At 35.4% G+C, this 16692-nt stretch overlaps 1 protein-coding gene across 7 annotated transcripts in view; it reads left to right on the top strand.

Moving 5' to 3' along the window:
* LOC131678512 (nose resistant to fluoxetine protein 6) overlaps positions 1-16692 on the top strand; it is a 1156332-nt gene that overhangs the window by 867668 nt on the left and 271972 nt on the right. For all 7 annotated transcript variants that reach the window (XM_058958712.1, XM_058958713.1, XM_058958711.1 and 4 more), the window contains one exon: positions 15834-16006. In XM_058958712.1, coding sequence (XP_058814695.1) covers positions 15834-16006 — 173 coding nt within the window. The remainder of the gene's footprint in view (positions 1-15833; positions 16007-16692) is intronic.

Consider the following 16692-nt stretch of genomic DNA (forward strand, 5'->3'; position numbering starts at 1 on the left):
GACAAGTTTCACGTATGGGATGGAGCTTTTTGTCTGTATATTGAAGTTGGGTCCAAGAAGAAGCGTTCGTTCTAAGTAGTCGGGGATTTCGTAGCTCGTTGTATTTTCTATCCATTCCGGCTGCTGGCTGATCTCTTCAATCTTTTTTCGCTTCAGGTTGCTGAGTTTATCTATTTCAGAACGTTTTGTCTTGTTGTACACATTCGTTGCTTTTTTCTCCACCATCACTTGTACAGTTCTCCAATCTTCCTCTTTTAGCGCTATTTGTACCACTCCATAGAGTTGCCGCTTTCTGTTCCTCAGTTGCTCTAATAGCAAGAGGCGAATGGGGTTAAATGTAAGTCGTGATCGTTTTTAACGTAAATTGTGATCTGTAAAATTTATTGTATTTTTTTGTATTTTTATTGTAAAGTTCTGAAGATGGCTGAAATTATAATCGAGTAAGCTGAAACGTCAACAGTAAGAGTTTTTTAATATAATCACCGAAAAATATCAATAAAAAACGATAACATTTACCAACGGTGACCAAAAATAGAAAACATTAAATCGCTTGATCAAGAAAAAGGAAAGGAAAGACACACGATGTTTTTCGTGTCAAGAATTGCAAGAGAATACGATAAGGAAACAGGTGAATTAACGAAAGACCTCTTGAAAACAGCTATCAAGATGGCGAAAATGAAGAATCGACTGAAATTCCTACTGAACTGTCGGAAGTGCAAGCTTGTGCCAAAATGCCTGTGCTACAAGGTTGGTGTTTCTCTACACAGCAACATATCGCGCCAAGAGCTGAGAACTCTGGAACACCGTCAGAAAATCAGAATTATCAGCCTTATCATTCGGGACACCAAGCGTTTATTAGAGCAACTGAGGAACAGAAAGCGGCAACTCTATGGAGTGGTACAAATAGCGCTAAAAGAGGAAGATTGGAGAACTGTACAAGTGATGGTGGAGAAAAAAGCAACGAATGTGTACAACAAGACAAAACGTTCTGAAATAGATAAACTCAGCAACCTGAAGCGAAAAAAGATTGAAGAGATCAGCCAGCAGCCGGAATGGATAGAAAATACAACGAGCTACGAAATCCCCGACTACTTAGAACGAACGCTTCTTCTTGGACCCAACTTCAATATACAGACAAAAAGCTCCATCCCATACGTGAAACTTGTCGCCGATGTAGAGACAGCAATACAGAACAAACCACAAGCTGACGAAATTAGAGCAGAGGTTTCTACCATCATATCCAACTACGTCAACTATCAAAACCAACCACGAACGAAAGAGAACGATTGGATACACAAAGACATAGTGCGTAGCAAGAAGTTCTTGCGAGAGAACCCAGACCTATATGTTGCAAAGGCCGACAAAGGAAATAAAACCGTCCTGATATCAGCCACCGAGTACCACCAAAAAATGACAGAAATGGTAAATGACCCATCTACTTATAAGCAGCGTAAGGACAATCCTACGAACAGAGTGCTAAAAAGGCTAAACAGCATTGTGGAGCAGTGGTGGTTAGACCAACACATTGACAAAGCCACCAAATACAGACTTAAATTGTACAACTGCGCACCACCGCGGATCTATGGTCTTCCTAAAATCCATAAGGAAAACTGCCCCCTCCGACCGGTAGTGTCCACCATTGGCTCAGCAACGTACCGTATGGCTCAATACCTTTCGGGAATATTGAACAATTTAGTGGGAAAGACAGAGTACCATGTTCGCAATAGCTTTGATTTCGCAGAAGAGATTTCTAAGATACGGGTACCGGAGGGATGTGTACTATACTCGTTGGATGTGGTGTCCCTGTACACAAATGTGCCTGTAGACAAAGTGTACGAGTATGTTGAGGAACGTTGGAACGAACTACAACACATTACAACAATCCCATGGGACAGTTTCAAACAGGCGATGAAAACAGTCCTAGAAGCGTCATTTTTTCAATACGATGGAAAGTATTATGACCAAATATTCGGAGTACCGATGGGATCCCCACTTTCTCCCGTCGTTGCCAATATAGTGATGGAGAGGCTAGAGAGAGAAGCGATAGAAAGATTGAAACAAAAAAATATTTCGCTGGTAGTGTATCGAAGGTATGTGGATGATTGTTTTCTGGTGGGTAAGGAGAATGAGATCGATGCTGTCATCCAGGAGTTCGAAAAAGATCACAACAGCATAAAATTCACAGTGGAAAAGGAAGAAAATGAATCTATCCGGTTCTTGGATCTCCTATTAACTAGAAGGGAAGAGAGAATAGATAAAAAATGGCTCCCAAAACAGACAACAGGACGATATCTTGATTACACATCAGAGAGTCCGCACGCCCACAAAAAGAATACCGCTATCGCATTATTCGACCGAGCGCTAAAGCTTACTGATGCGAGGAAGAGAGAGGTAAGCATAAAAGAAGCGTCGGATATCCTGCGCAACAACAACTACCCGGAACACTTCATAAAGCGTGTACTGAAACAGAGGGTACACTCACTATATAACACACTGCAAACCAGGAGTACAGACGAGCAAATAGCTAAGTACATTTCCATCCCCTACATCCCCTGCCTAAGCGAGAAGATAGGAAAAGTGTTACGCAAGAATGACATCATCGCAGCGTACCAACCGACCGACAAAATTAAAAACACTATCTTTACTATGTTGAAGGACAGGATCCCAAAGATGCAACAGACCAATGTGGTCTACAGCATTCCGTGTGGTGGATGCGACAATAGGGAGTACATAGGACAGACATCGCAAACTCTGGAAAAACGCATTGCCCAGCATAAAAATTCAATTCGCACGAGCACCTCTATAACCGGCCTAACGCAGCATGCGAGAGAGTGTGGACATCAGTTCGATTTCAACAGAACGCGTGTATTGGAGAGAATCAACAATGATTCCAATAGGCTGACTGCTGAGGTTCTCCACATCAAGCTGCGAGAGGAGAGAGCTGTGAATCTTCAACGTGACGCAGCTAGCTTCTCTAGCACGTATAATGGACTTCTCAACAAGCTACGATCAACGCAGCAATTCACAGGAGACGAGGGAGCAACGACGCTGGCAACGACGCTGTAGGTTTAGTTTAAATTTGTTTCCCCCAGCGATAGCAAGAGGCGAATGGGGTTAAATGTAAGTCGTGATCGTTTTTAACGTAAATTGTGATCTGTAAAATTTATTGTATTTTTTTGTATTTTTATTGTAAAGTTCTGAAGATGGCTGAAATTATAATCGAGTAAGCTGAAACGTCAACAGTAAGAGTTTTTTAATATAATCACCGAAAAATATCAATAAAAAACGATAACAAATGGCATAATTACGAAACCGCCATTTTTGAAATTATAAAATTATGGAGAATCACTTTTTCAAAAAATTGTAACAGAGCTCCTGTCCTGTGAATTTGAAACAACTTTATTGTGGGCATGATTACTACGTATATGGAGTATATCGAGATATAAAATGATATTTACGAAGGCTTTTTTAAAATAACTTTCTATTGTGAGCTTCACTAACTCAAGCTTTGGATAAAATGTAAATTTTATCGTTAATAAACAAAAGAAGAGATTTATCATAAACAGTAAAATCGTAATAATTTAATTTAAAATTAAATGGAAATAGCCTAAAATATGTTAATACCTTGAACACATGGAGTCTTCATGACTTCAACAAAGTAATTTGTAATAGCACTCCCCAAAATTTTGCTGAAGACAATAAGTCCGGAACTGTATTTGTTTGATGAGTAAATTCGCCATAAATACTTCTTGGACAATGTAAGGCCAAAATTATTTTATCAAATGATGTGCTGTTTAACGTTTGTAAAATTCATCGAAGATACTAAACCTGCGAAATTGACGGAACGGAAAACGCCATTTTTCATTAATTCCCCTACTTTTGGAAGATGGTTTTCTCGTTATTAATTCTATAATGTTTTCGTCTCAACTCGATGCATTCCCAAAGTAAAAACATTTTCAGCAAATGTTGGAAGTTATGCAATTTTTCGGTGAGTAGTTCTAAGTTCCATAGGTATTAAAGCAATTCCATTTTCGCTTCAAATTAAAAAAGACCCTAATCCATATAACAGTACACCCCTTTAAAGCTGAACTTAATATGATAGAAAATTACTATTATGATTGATTTCAGAACTCTGGAATAAGTTTCTATTAAAACGTTTTTAGGCAAGTATTTGATATTGATGTTATTAGACAACTGTGAGATCAAGACTAATAAATTAATTACAGATCAGGATAGCATTCCCAAAATTTTTCAAAGGTCCTCATGATGTTTCAAACAATAGGTTATCAATGTACTGTTCAGATAATTATCATTGTAATATTGAATTAAATTAGTCAGCATCAATAAATTTTTAACTTCAATCCAATTATTTTTTTTGGATGAGGGGGAGGGGGTTGCTTAAACCCCAAAGCCTCTTCTTGGAAAATGAACCGATATATGCTTCAATTCGATCCGATGGTTATAAGTCAGAAGGTTCGGGCAAATGAAAATTTTTGTACCGATTACCGATAAGTGATCAAGTTCCATCTACACAACTTGGAATTGTTCGGTGGTTATTCTAGCGGTTATAGATAGAAAAATGAAATATGAAATTCGTTTTATCGAAATAATATTTGGCTCATTTGAATGGATTATTAATATATTGAATAATAAATAGACTACAAATGGTAACCCACAAACAACAAGCCATAACTTTTAATGTATTCGAAATATGTATTTGATGTGTTCAGTGAAGTTATTCGCAAAAGTAAGAGCTAAAAATTTGCTAAAGACATCAGCTCAATACAACCACTACAAAAAAAATATGAAAATATCTCACTCTTAGAGGGATTAATCACTAAAATCTCAATACCAAAAGAAAGGGAATATTGTATGCTTTAAATTCTCCGAAGATACTATTGACCTAAAATTATCCGTTTTGGCGCTAATGATACATTGAATGTTTTGCCTTTCTCAATAGAAAGGTATTGCAATTGCTCTGAAAATCGACTTTTTAACGGAGGCCCGGAGGGCCGAGTGACATATACCATTCGATTCAGTTCGTCGAGTTCGGCAAATGTCTGTACGTGTGTATGTATGTGTGTATGTATGTATGTATGTATGTGTGTGTCTGTGTGTGTATGTGACCAAAAATGTCACTCATTTTTCTCAGAGATGGGTGAACTGATTTTGACAAACTTAGTCTCAAATGAAAGATGCAACGTTCCCATAGGCTGCTATTGAATTTCTAATGGATCCAACTTCCGGAATTACAGGGTGGTGAGCACGATCACGCAGAAAATGTCGATTTCAATAAATTCTGCAATGAATGTATAAAGGTGAAAATTTTTCCAAAATATGACCACAACTGCTTCGATTTGTAGTATTAGGTCACTAACATCCATTCAAAGTCTCTTTGGCCACATTGGCCACCATCATCGGTTCCAGAAGCCCTGGCGGAAGTATCTAAATTCAGAATAACAGTCACATCGGTTTCTCGGAGATGGCTAGACCGATTCAACCAAATTTAGTCTCAAATGAAAGGTGTTGCGCTCCCGTAAATGGCTATTAAATTTCATCCCGATCTGACTTTCGGTTCTGGAGTTACGGGTTGTGGCGTACGATCACATAGCAAATTGCGATTCAAACCGATACTCCGATGAAAGCAAAAAAGATAAAAATTAAGCTAAAATGTCACTCAAACAACATAAATGTGTAGTTCTAGGTCACCGACGGCCAACCAAACTTTCGTTGATTACATTGACCACCATAGACGATTCCGAAAGTGCCCGGGAAAACCGTTATCTTTCAAAATTAACGAACTCACATCAGTTTCCCGGAAATGGTTGGGCCGATTTTCACAAACTTAGTCCCAAATTATAGCTATATTATTCCCACAGATGTCTATAAAATTTCGTACGGATCGCTTATATGTTTCCGCAATTATAGACTGAACCGTGACCCCATGAAATTTCAGAAATGGAATTCGTATTCTTGATGCCAAACATCTTTAAAATACATGAAACGTCGAGATTTTATGTTATCACGAAATTTTTTTTATAACGGTCGACTTTTTGGGACTTTGCCGATTTCGCACCTTTTTGCCTTTCTCAATAGAAAGGTATTGCAATTGCTCTGAAAACCGACTTTTTAACGGAGACCTGGAGAGCCGAGTGACATATACCATTCGATTCAGTTCGTTGAGTTCAGCAAATGTCTGTGCGTGTGTGTGTATGTGCGTCTGTGTGTGTATGTGACCAAAAATGTCACTCATTTTTCTCAAAGACGGCTGAACCGATTTTGACAAACTTAGTCTCAAATGAAAGGTGCAACGTTCCCATAGGCTGCTATTGAATTTCTAATGGATCCGACTTCCGGTTCCGGAATTACAGGGTGGTGAGCACGATCACGCAGAAAATGTCGATTTCAATAAATTCTGCAATGAATGTATAAAGGTGCATTTTTTTTCCAAAATATGACCACAGCTGCTTCGATTTGTGGTGACTAACATCCATTCAATGTCTTTTTGGCTACATTGGCCACCATCATCGGTTCCGGAAGCCCCGGCGGAAGTATCTAAATTCAGAATAACAGTCAGATCGGTTTCTCGGAGATGGCTAGACCGATTCAACCAAACTTAGTCTCAAATGAAAGGTATTGCGCCCCCGTAAATGGCTATTAAATTTCATCCCGATCCGACTTCCGGTTCTGGAGTTACGGGTTGTGACGTGCGATCACATAGCAAATTGCGATTCAAACCGATACTCCGATATAAGCAAAAATTGTAAAAATTTAGCTAAAATGTCTCTCAAACAACTTAAATTTTCAGTTCTAGGTCACCGACGGCTAAACAAACATTCGTTGACTACATTGACCACCATAGACGATTCCGGAAGTGCCCGGGAAAAGCGGCCATCTTTCAAAACTAACAAACTCATATCAGTTTCTCGGAAATGGTTGGGCCGATTTTCACAAACTTAGTACCAAATGATAGCTATAATATCCCCACAGATGTCTGTAAAATTTCGCACGGATCTGGTTCGGATATGGTTCTGGAAATATAGACTGAACCGTCCGGTCACATATGAAATTCCCATATAAGCCGGAACTAATTCTTTTTTTCAAAGGGGACTTTTTGAGACTTTGCCGATTTCGCACCTTTATTCAGTTCATTATTACCGTGGCTGTTTTTTCTTTTGCAAAATTTTAGAACTGGAATAATGATTCCTTTTCTTGTATATTTGTCATGCCATGTATAATAATAAAATATAATATATGCATTTGAAAGCTTTTAATGAATATAAACAACGCAAACATTCTCGTGTTCACGATTGAGAAAGACACAATTGCACCGCTGGGTGGATTAAAACAGGTTTTTCATTTCAATATTACCGTGGCTGTTTTTTCTTTTGCAAAATTTTAAAACTCGAATAATGATTTCTTTTCTTGTATTTTTGTCATGTCATGTATAACAATAAAATATATAAGCTTTTAATGAATATAAATAACGCAAACATTCTCGTGTTCATGATTGAGAAAGGCACAATTGCTCCACTAGGTAGATTTTTGTCTCATTTCTGGGTATGGGAAATGATAACAATCTTTCGTCCGCTTTTAATGTTGAATATTTCTTTTTATAATAGTCCGACTTCAACAAATCCATGGTTCGTTCGAAAGGTATTCTTATAAGCTTTCTAAAAATAAATAAACTATTTAGTTACGTCGCCAATTTCGGCAGCAAATTTCAAAAAAACTGCAAAGAACGCGATTTTTACATCTTAAAACATTCATATCTTGGAAACTAAACATCGGAATCAAAAACGCTTTTAATCCACCTAACAGTGTGATGAGACATTTCTTATAACTCTTATCACTCTCTTCGGATATTATATCGTTTGAGAACATTTAGAACATGATGCTTCGCGATGTTTTTGATAACACATACTACATGGGATAGTGGCAGGACTCAGAGAATCGCTCAAATCAGCATAGGACAACATCAGTGCTAGAAATCTCAAACCAAATCAATGGGGAAGCGAAAATATGGCCCATAAAATAGACATACCAACGAATTATTGTTAATACTCTGTTAATAAAATATCTATGTTGTGGTGGGAAAACTGAATTTTCCTAAAGGGGTTATATATTGTACTGAGCCAAAAAAATCGAAATTTTTTTTTGAATCGATTTGAAGTTTATACTTTACTCAAATTTCCAACGCGACTGAGAACTAAGAATTAAACGCTTTTTCTTGAAAAGGGCGATACTAGCAGTGATACCATTCAAAGAAAATCAACAGTGAATATTTCCATACTTGGTTTTATTTCCTATTTAAGAACTATTGTGTTTTTTACATCCTAGATTGCACGATTCAGTGATCGAAACCCAAAACTTCATGAAGTATTTGAAATTATTATGTTAAAATTTGTTTTTGCTATTGAAATTGACAAAATGATAGTAATGGAATTATGGCTAAAACCGACACCTTAAGCTTAACACTTTTTCTAAGTTGCCACAAAACCCATAAAATTATAATTTTTATGCACAATTCTTCTTCAGAAAATTCTTAACAAGACTTAATTTTTTCAGCGCTTCAAAAAATTAATTTCATTAAAAATTATTGGTTGTAAAACTTGGAAAACAAAGTGACTTTTTGTAGGCACTGCGGGTAAAACCGGCACCCTATAGTGGTAAGATCGACACCCCCTTTAATTTTTTTCTCTCCACTTTATTAAAATCTTTATCTTTATTAAAAATGTGATACATGCGTGATTAATAAAGTGTGAGTATGTGTGATGCAAATATGTGCTTTTTATTGCTTCATCATGTAGTGAGGTGAAGAAAGTTCGAAAGCGTAGTACTATAAATAAGAGTATTTTATGCTATAGGATTATTTATTGATATGAGTATTTCCAAATAATCCTTGCGCACATCATTGCAACCTTCAGTGTCATTTTATTTCATAAGAGAAGATTTGCAAGCGTTCTACGTTCTGCTAATTGGATTTATTCACTTATAAGTGACACACACACACTTCTTAGTCAAACTACCTTTTTTTTTTTGATTTTCGGACTCTGATCATCAACGATCTATTGGGGTATACATAAGCTGACCAACTCTGACGAAAAAATCCTTACACTATGAAAACCGTTTGCCTGAGCGTGATGAACGATTTCGCTTCGTTGCGGTATGGTGTACGGATTTTTTCGTCAGAGTTGGTCAGCTTAGGTGTACATAATATTATTGTCTCATTGTGATAAAGTTCGTCTATGACAAACCAAGAGAACACTAGAAATTCGGTTTGATGAGCTTTTTGCAGAAATAGCAAAAGCTTCGATAGAATCAGATAAGCAAAAATTTTTGATTTTTAAAGAGACTTACAAGAAATAAACACAATAAAAGTATTTCTGTGTATTTCTGCTAATACTATAGTGTTCTAATAGGTTAATTGAAGTGTCACAAAGATCCCCAGTATTTTGAAATGAATCGCAAGTATACACAACCATCTTAACAGCGTGTCGGTTTTACCCTAACCATAGGGTGTCGGTTTTATCCCAACAGCGCACATTATTTTATGAAAGCAATTAAAATATTGAATTTCTCAAAATCGTCTTCAATGCACCTTGATCATAGGAAAGGCCGATAATAATAGGTACTGAAAAATGGGGTGATTTGAAACGCTTTTGTTCGGTTAAAACCTTAAAATCTACCAACGAAATTTTACATCCAGACGAGTATGAACGCTGCTGTCGTATGTTTTGTTTATTTTTATGACATTCGGCGCACTAACGTAAATCCAATTTTTCTTCAAATGCTCTAAATAAACGTACTAATAATAATGTATCATTATGAAATGAATAAAAATTTGATTTTTAGGAAAAGTTGTAAGGTGTCGGTTTTACACACAGTGTCGGTTTTACCCAAAATTCCCCTATCGCCCCTTAGGCGATTGTTTACTTTTTCGGTCCCACGTATCAGCATTGAAGTATCGCCCTTACGTTTTTTTACAATAACTACCGTTCTACACCACTGATTTCGTCCGTGTTATTTCAATAGCGATCATTGTTACTATTTACAGCTGGTATCAGCTTGATAATCCTAAATAAAATACGAAAATAAGTTTCGCCTCTAAACTGCTAGCAAAAAAAAGTATCGCCCTGTTTGTTTGCATGGAGCGTGGAGGGCGAAACTTTAAATAAACAAACAAAATTACAGTTTCGCCCGTTGTATTTTTTGCTGTAGTTTAAGAAAACAACATCGTAGAATCCAAATTTTTAGGTTAATTTGTTGTGTTTCAAAGCCCTCATTCGCATGTATGAAAAAAGCCTTATGTTTACATTTGTAAGTATCGCCCTTTTCACAAAAAAGCGTTGAAATGAAATCGCAGCTCCTGATATCACGAATAGGTTCGCCAAATTTTGTAAGAAGTCTGTAAAATAACCCCTTGAAAGCTACCTAAAAATTGTTGTAGTTCGATGCAATAAAAAATCCCCAAAAATGAAATGTACCTATTAATGTGAAACACAGTGAATAATACATACAATAAAGACCAATTTTTATCAATCTCATGGCTTGTATTTTAGGCTGACAAAATGGGGACATTGACTAAATCGGGCAATTTTTTCTTTATAATAAACTGAAGCTGTTAAAATATTCTTCCCGTCCCTTGATGTAGTCTGATAACTATTTCTGATTATGATGAACTTTTTATTTTTGCATATTTCCATCTTCATGATAAGGAAAACATGCTCAAGAAAGGATTTACTCGACTTCAGTCTTGTTCGTCTGCTAGAGTCCATCAAACATATGTTCATATTTGGCTGATGAAATCGGGGTTTCAATGTATTATAATAGATATTCAGCATTCGAAGAAGTTTCTTGTAAACGAGTGTAGAACGACTTTGTTTCTACTAACTTGAAGTCAGCGGCGTAGCCAGAAATTCGGTTTGATGGGGGTTTGATGAAAATCGATCATACTGTCCAAACGGCATAATTGCGAAACCGTAATTTTTGAAATTTTAAAATTATGTAGCATTAATTTTTCAGAAAATAGTAACAGAGTTCGTGTATTTAGCGAATTTGTTGAGACTTTATTGTAGTCATGAATATTAACCTGAGAAAATTCACCATAAATACTTCTTGGACGATATACCGTCAAAATTATTTTATCAAATGATGCGCTGTTTAACGTTTGTAAAACTCATCGAAGATACTAAACCTCCGAAATTGGCGGTTTCAAAATGATGCTATCTTGACCTTAAATTACTGTTTTTGAATATTTGACCTATACATATAATTGGTCATACAACAAAAATCAAATGCTCATCAAAATCGATCAGGACCTGCTAGAGTCGAACGGAAATCGTCATTTTTCATAAATTTCTCTCTACATTCGGAAAGTGTTATCCTCGTTATTAATCATATTACGTTTTCGTCTCAACTCGACGCATTCCCAAAATAAAAACCTATTTTAATCCACCTAGTGGTGCAATTGTGCTTTTCTCATTTGTCCAGACTACGATTCCATGGCTGGTTATTTTCAATACAATGATGGAAATAAATATTACATGTTCAGTACGATTTGCACATACATACAATAGATCGACAGCCACGATCTTGAGATACTATGTGATACTGAAACATCGCTTGAAACCAGCGGCGGATCATGGAGAAAGATCCGGGAGGTTCAGGTCCTGCCGAAAATTTTCAACTTGTTAAGAAATTTTAAACTAGTTTTAATTTTAAAGTAGCAACCATTCATTGCATACTCCCTCCGGGCCGGTATGATTGACGATTTTTAGAGTGATTGCATAACCTTTCTATATGAGAAAGGCGAAAATGTACCAAAGTCCAAAAAAGTCAATTTTTGTCAAACATCTCAATGTTTCATGCATTTTAAAGTCATTTGGCATCAAAAATACAAATTTGATTTTAACCCTCAAAAAGGCAAGCGGGTCTCAGAGGCCCGGCACGTTACAATTTTTTAGTTACAAAAAAATGTGTATGCAGTATAAGCTTGGGCATGGAAATTTTGATAAGTAGCTTTGAAATCTATAATAAAAATAAAGAATTGTGAAATTTTCATCTATGGAGTGATGCGCAGCTATGTTTGAATTTTTTACATGCACAAAAAGGCAAGCCGGGCCTGGCAGGCCCGGTGTGCATGCAATATTTACTAGGAATACCACGGGTTTTATACATTAATATTTATCTAAAAAAAATATTTTGATGAGTTCATCTTCATATTAGCAGGTATTTTTTCATGTTTTGATTGATTTTATCTTTTTACCTTTTCTTATAAGAAAAAAATCTTGAAAGTTTGAGCGAATTATATACATTTCTTTTATAAGAAATGTAAAAAATAGTATACGATAATGACGTGTGTCATATTTTTTTGGGTAAATACTTTTATTTCACCCACTGTGGTCTACTTGACAATTATTTGGATACAATAAAAAGTTGAAATGGCTATAAGACGATATGCCCATGTTTTCAATCGTCTCAAGGAATATGAAATAATGGAAGAAATTCGAGCAAATTCAACAGCAGACGATTCCGAAACTGATTTGCAAAGCGAGGAAAAAGATATGAATGATATTGCTTCCGACGATGAATCTGATGCAGACTCGCAAGAAAAATCTGAATATGTACTCCGGTTATGCATCAGAAGAAATTAATAGCAACCTAGAAACATTTATTGGTCGTGTTCAAACGAAATGGAGCTCAGAACCAATCGACAGTCGACGTGATCTTCCGAGTACTCACCTTTTGGAAAAACTTGTTGTCAAGTTTGTAAAAATCGGTAAAGAATTCGCTGAGAAATAGGCATGACATTATCTTAGGAACTTGGTAAGTTCCCCCGGGGCATCAAGAACCGTCATAGCTGGCCAATGTGGTCGAAGTGCCTTCGGTAGGTCATTAATGATCTAGACATGCAAAGCCAAGTAATGTTGCACATATTTTAATATATATATTGCATCATTTGGACCCGGCTTGCCCTTTAATGTTAGGATTTTAGCTTGCCTTCACAAGGGTTAAAAAATTTTCATTTCAGTTTATATGGGAATTTGCTGTGTGATAATAAACCGGAACCGGAAGTCCAATCAATAAAAAATTCAATAGCAGCCGATGGGAAGGTTGTACCTTTCATTTGAGACTAACTTTGTGCAAATCGGTCCAGCCATCTCTGAGAAACAGAGGTCACATTTTTTTCCGCATACACACATACATACACACAGAGACATTTTCCGATCTCGACGAACTCAGCCGATTGGCATATGACACTCGGCCCTCCGGGTCGGGATTAGAATGACGAATTTTATAGTGAATGAGAAAGGCAAAAACATTTTTAGCAAATGTTGAAAGTTGTGCATTTTTTTGGTGAGCAGTCTATGTTTCATAGACATTAAATCAATTTTAACTTCGCTTCCTATTAAATAAAGACCCTTATTACAGTACATCTCTACAAAAACGAGCTCAATTTGAAAATAAATCTGAGAATTATGATAGATTACAGAACTCTGGAATTCTATTGGAATGTTTTCAGGCAGGATTTTGATATTGATGCAATTAGACAACTGTGAAATCAAGACCAATAGATCAGTTACATATCAGGACCCTATTCCGACAATTGATCAAAAGTCCTCATGATGTTTACAACAGGTTATCAATCTACGGATCAGATAATTGTTATTGTAATATTGAATTAAATCAGTCTGCATCAATAAATTTTCAACTTCCAATTTTTTTTTTGAGTGTGGTGGGGGGGTGGACGTTGTATGGTGTTAAACCCCAAAACCTTCTCTTGGCTACGCCGTTGCATGGAGTTATTTATTTCGCTTTTCATTTTCCGATATGTTTCAGATCGATCCGATGGTCATGAGTTAGAAAAATTGCAGTCAGAAGGTTCGCACAAATGAACATTTTTGCACTGATAAGTTATCAAGTTCCTTCCAGACAACTTGGAAGTGTTCGGTGATTATTTATAGCTGTTGCAGATAGAAAAATGAAATACAAAATTCGTTTTATCGAAATAATGTTTGGCTTATTTCAATGGATTATTACTATATTGAACAATAAATAGGCGACAAAGAGTAATCCACAAACAACAAGCCATAACTTTTAAAGTATTCAAAATAGATATTTGAAGTCTTCAGTAAAGTTATTCGCAAAAGTAAGAGCTACAAATTTGCTGAAGGCATTATTTCGATATAATCACTTCCATGAAAATTTGTGAAAATATCTCACATATAGGGGGATTAATCAGCAAAAGCACAATACCAAAAGAAAGGGCATATCGCCTCCATTAAATTCTCCGAAGATACTATTGACCTAAAATAAGCCGTTTTGGCGTTAATAATAGATTACATGTTTTTGGTCATATTTCTGGCAATGGGAAAAATCTTTCGTCCGCATTTAATGTTAAATATCTCTTTTGATAATAGTCCGATTTCAACAATCTATAGCTTGTTCGAAAGGTATTCGTTAAAGCTGTCTAAAAAGATATAAAAATTCAGAAAAACTGCCAAAAACGCCATTTTTACGCATTCAAACATTCATATCTTGGAAAATAAACATCAGAATCAAAAACAAATTAATAGTGTTCTTATTGTTTTTTAGTTCTTTCATTTAAAATTGGTTTGGATAAGATCGGTTGAGAATAAGATCGGTTGAGATATTGCTGAGAAACACGAATGAGAATTTGTCCGTTACATACACACACACAGACACACACACAGACATTGTCCCAAATCGTCGAGCTGAGTCGATTGGTATGTAGGACTCGGCCCTCCGGGCCTCGGAAAAAATCTTGAAAGTTTGAGCGAATTCTATACATTTCTTTTATAAGAAATGTAAAACCATTTAATAGCGTTCTGTCTGGGTGATAGGCCTTTTATTTAAAATTAGTTTGGATAAGATCGGTTCAGCCATTGCAGAGAGTTTGTCCGTTACACACACACATACACACACACTTATATATACTCAGACATTGTCCCAAATCGTCGGTCCTCCGGGAAAATTTGACAGCTACCATTATAGCATAATCCCTGACAAAAAATATTATACAAGAACTTCAACCCATATACTGCTCTTGTATGCAAAAATGAAGTATACGCCACTTTGGCCAAATATAACTTTTCCTTATTTTTAAGTTCGCTACGAAAATCAGCATCTTTCAGTGCAAGTGACTTCAAATAAAAATGAAAAAATGACTTTCAAATGTGAAAAACAAAGTGACGAAAGCATTTTTTTTCCGTATCATGCAAGATAGAAATGGTTTTCCTGAAGAATATACTGGATGGCGTTTACGTCACTTTTGTCTACAAGGGCAGTATAGTGCACCGATTCGTTCAACCATAAATTAACCATTGATTGGTACAATATCAAACATAACCATTATCGTTTTTCCAATCTCGACCATCTCAACAACGGGTTGATAAGAACGGTCGCCAAAATATCCTTTTCCATATAAATTTTGATAAAATGCCATTCCAGAATATATATATATATATATATATATATATATATATATATATATATATATATATATATATATATATATATATATATATATATATATATATATATATATATATATATATATATATATATATATATATATATATATATATATATATATATATATATATATATATATATATATATATATATATATATATATATATATATATATATATATATATATATATATATATATATATATATATATATATATATATATATTCTGGAATTGTAATTGTAATATTATTTTTAGTGTGTTTGTTATGCAATCATTATTCATATATTCCCGCCTATATAATTATTATCTTTCAATATCAATATCTTTATTTCAGCCCCGAACAGTGTTGATGGGACTGTGTCTTCCTGGAACCTGCCAGCTCAGCGATATTGTCCAAATGACACATACAAGTCGATCTACCCAGCAGAACTTCCAAATACTAGGCGTGAGATCCCCGACATTGAATAATTTCTCGCTGTGGAAAGACATCACGTTCCAGATTTTATTGTAATTATGGTTTTTGAACTTTTCAGAGTATTCGTCATAATCATTATCCTTTTTTATTTTTCTATTCTTATTTCACTTAGAATATTTGTTCCTGAACAACTTTCAAACACATAATTTTGTATGAATACCATTTTATGTATATCGTATTTGTCATTGAATAATTATATTTAAACTGTGAAGTCTCGTTCACATTTTTACATTTCTTATAAAAGAAATGTATAGAATTCGCTCAAACTTTCAAGATTTTTTCCGAGGCCCGGAGGGCCGAGTCCTATATACCAATCGACTCAGCTCGACGATTTGGGACAATGTATGTGTGTGTCTGTGTGTGTGTGTATGTAACGGACAAATTCTCATTCGTGTTTCTCAGCAATGGCTGCACCGATCTTATCCAAACCAATTTTAAATGAAAGAACTAAAAAACAGTATGAACGCTATTAATTTGTTTTTGATTCTGATGTTTATTTTCCAAGATATGAATGTTTGAATGCGTAAAAATGGCGTTTTGTAGTTTTTTAAAATTATCTGCCGAAATTGACAATATAGATTAACAATTTATATGGTTTTAGACAGCTTTAACGAATACCTTTCGAACAAGCTATAGATTGTTGAAATCGGACTATTATCAAAAGAGATATTAAACATTAAATGCGGACGAAAGATTTTTATCATTTCCCATTGCCAGA

Source organism: Topomyia yanbarensis, chromosome 2 (genome assembly GCF_030247195.1).
Source record: "Topomyia yanbarensis strain Yona2022 chromosome 2, ASM3024719v1, whole genome shotgun sequence".
Taxonomy (NCBI): domain Eukaryota; kingdom Metazoa; phylum Arthropoda; class Insecta; order Diptera; family Culicidae; genus Topomyia; species Topomyia yanbarensis.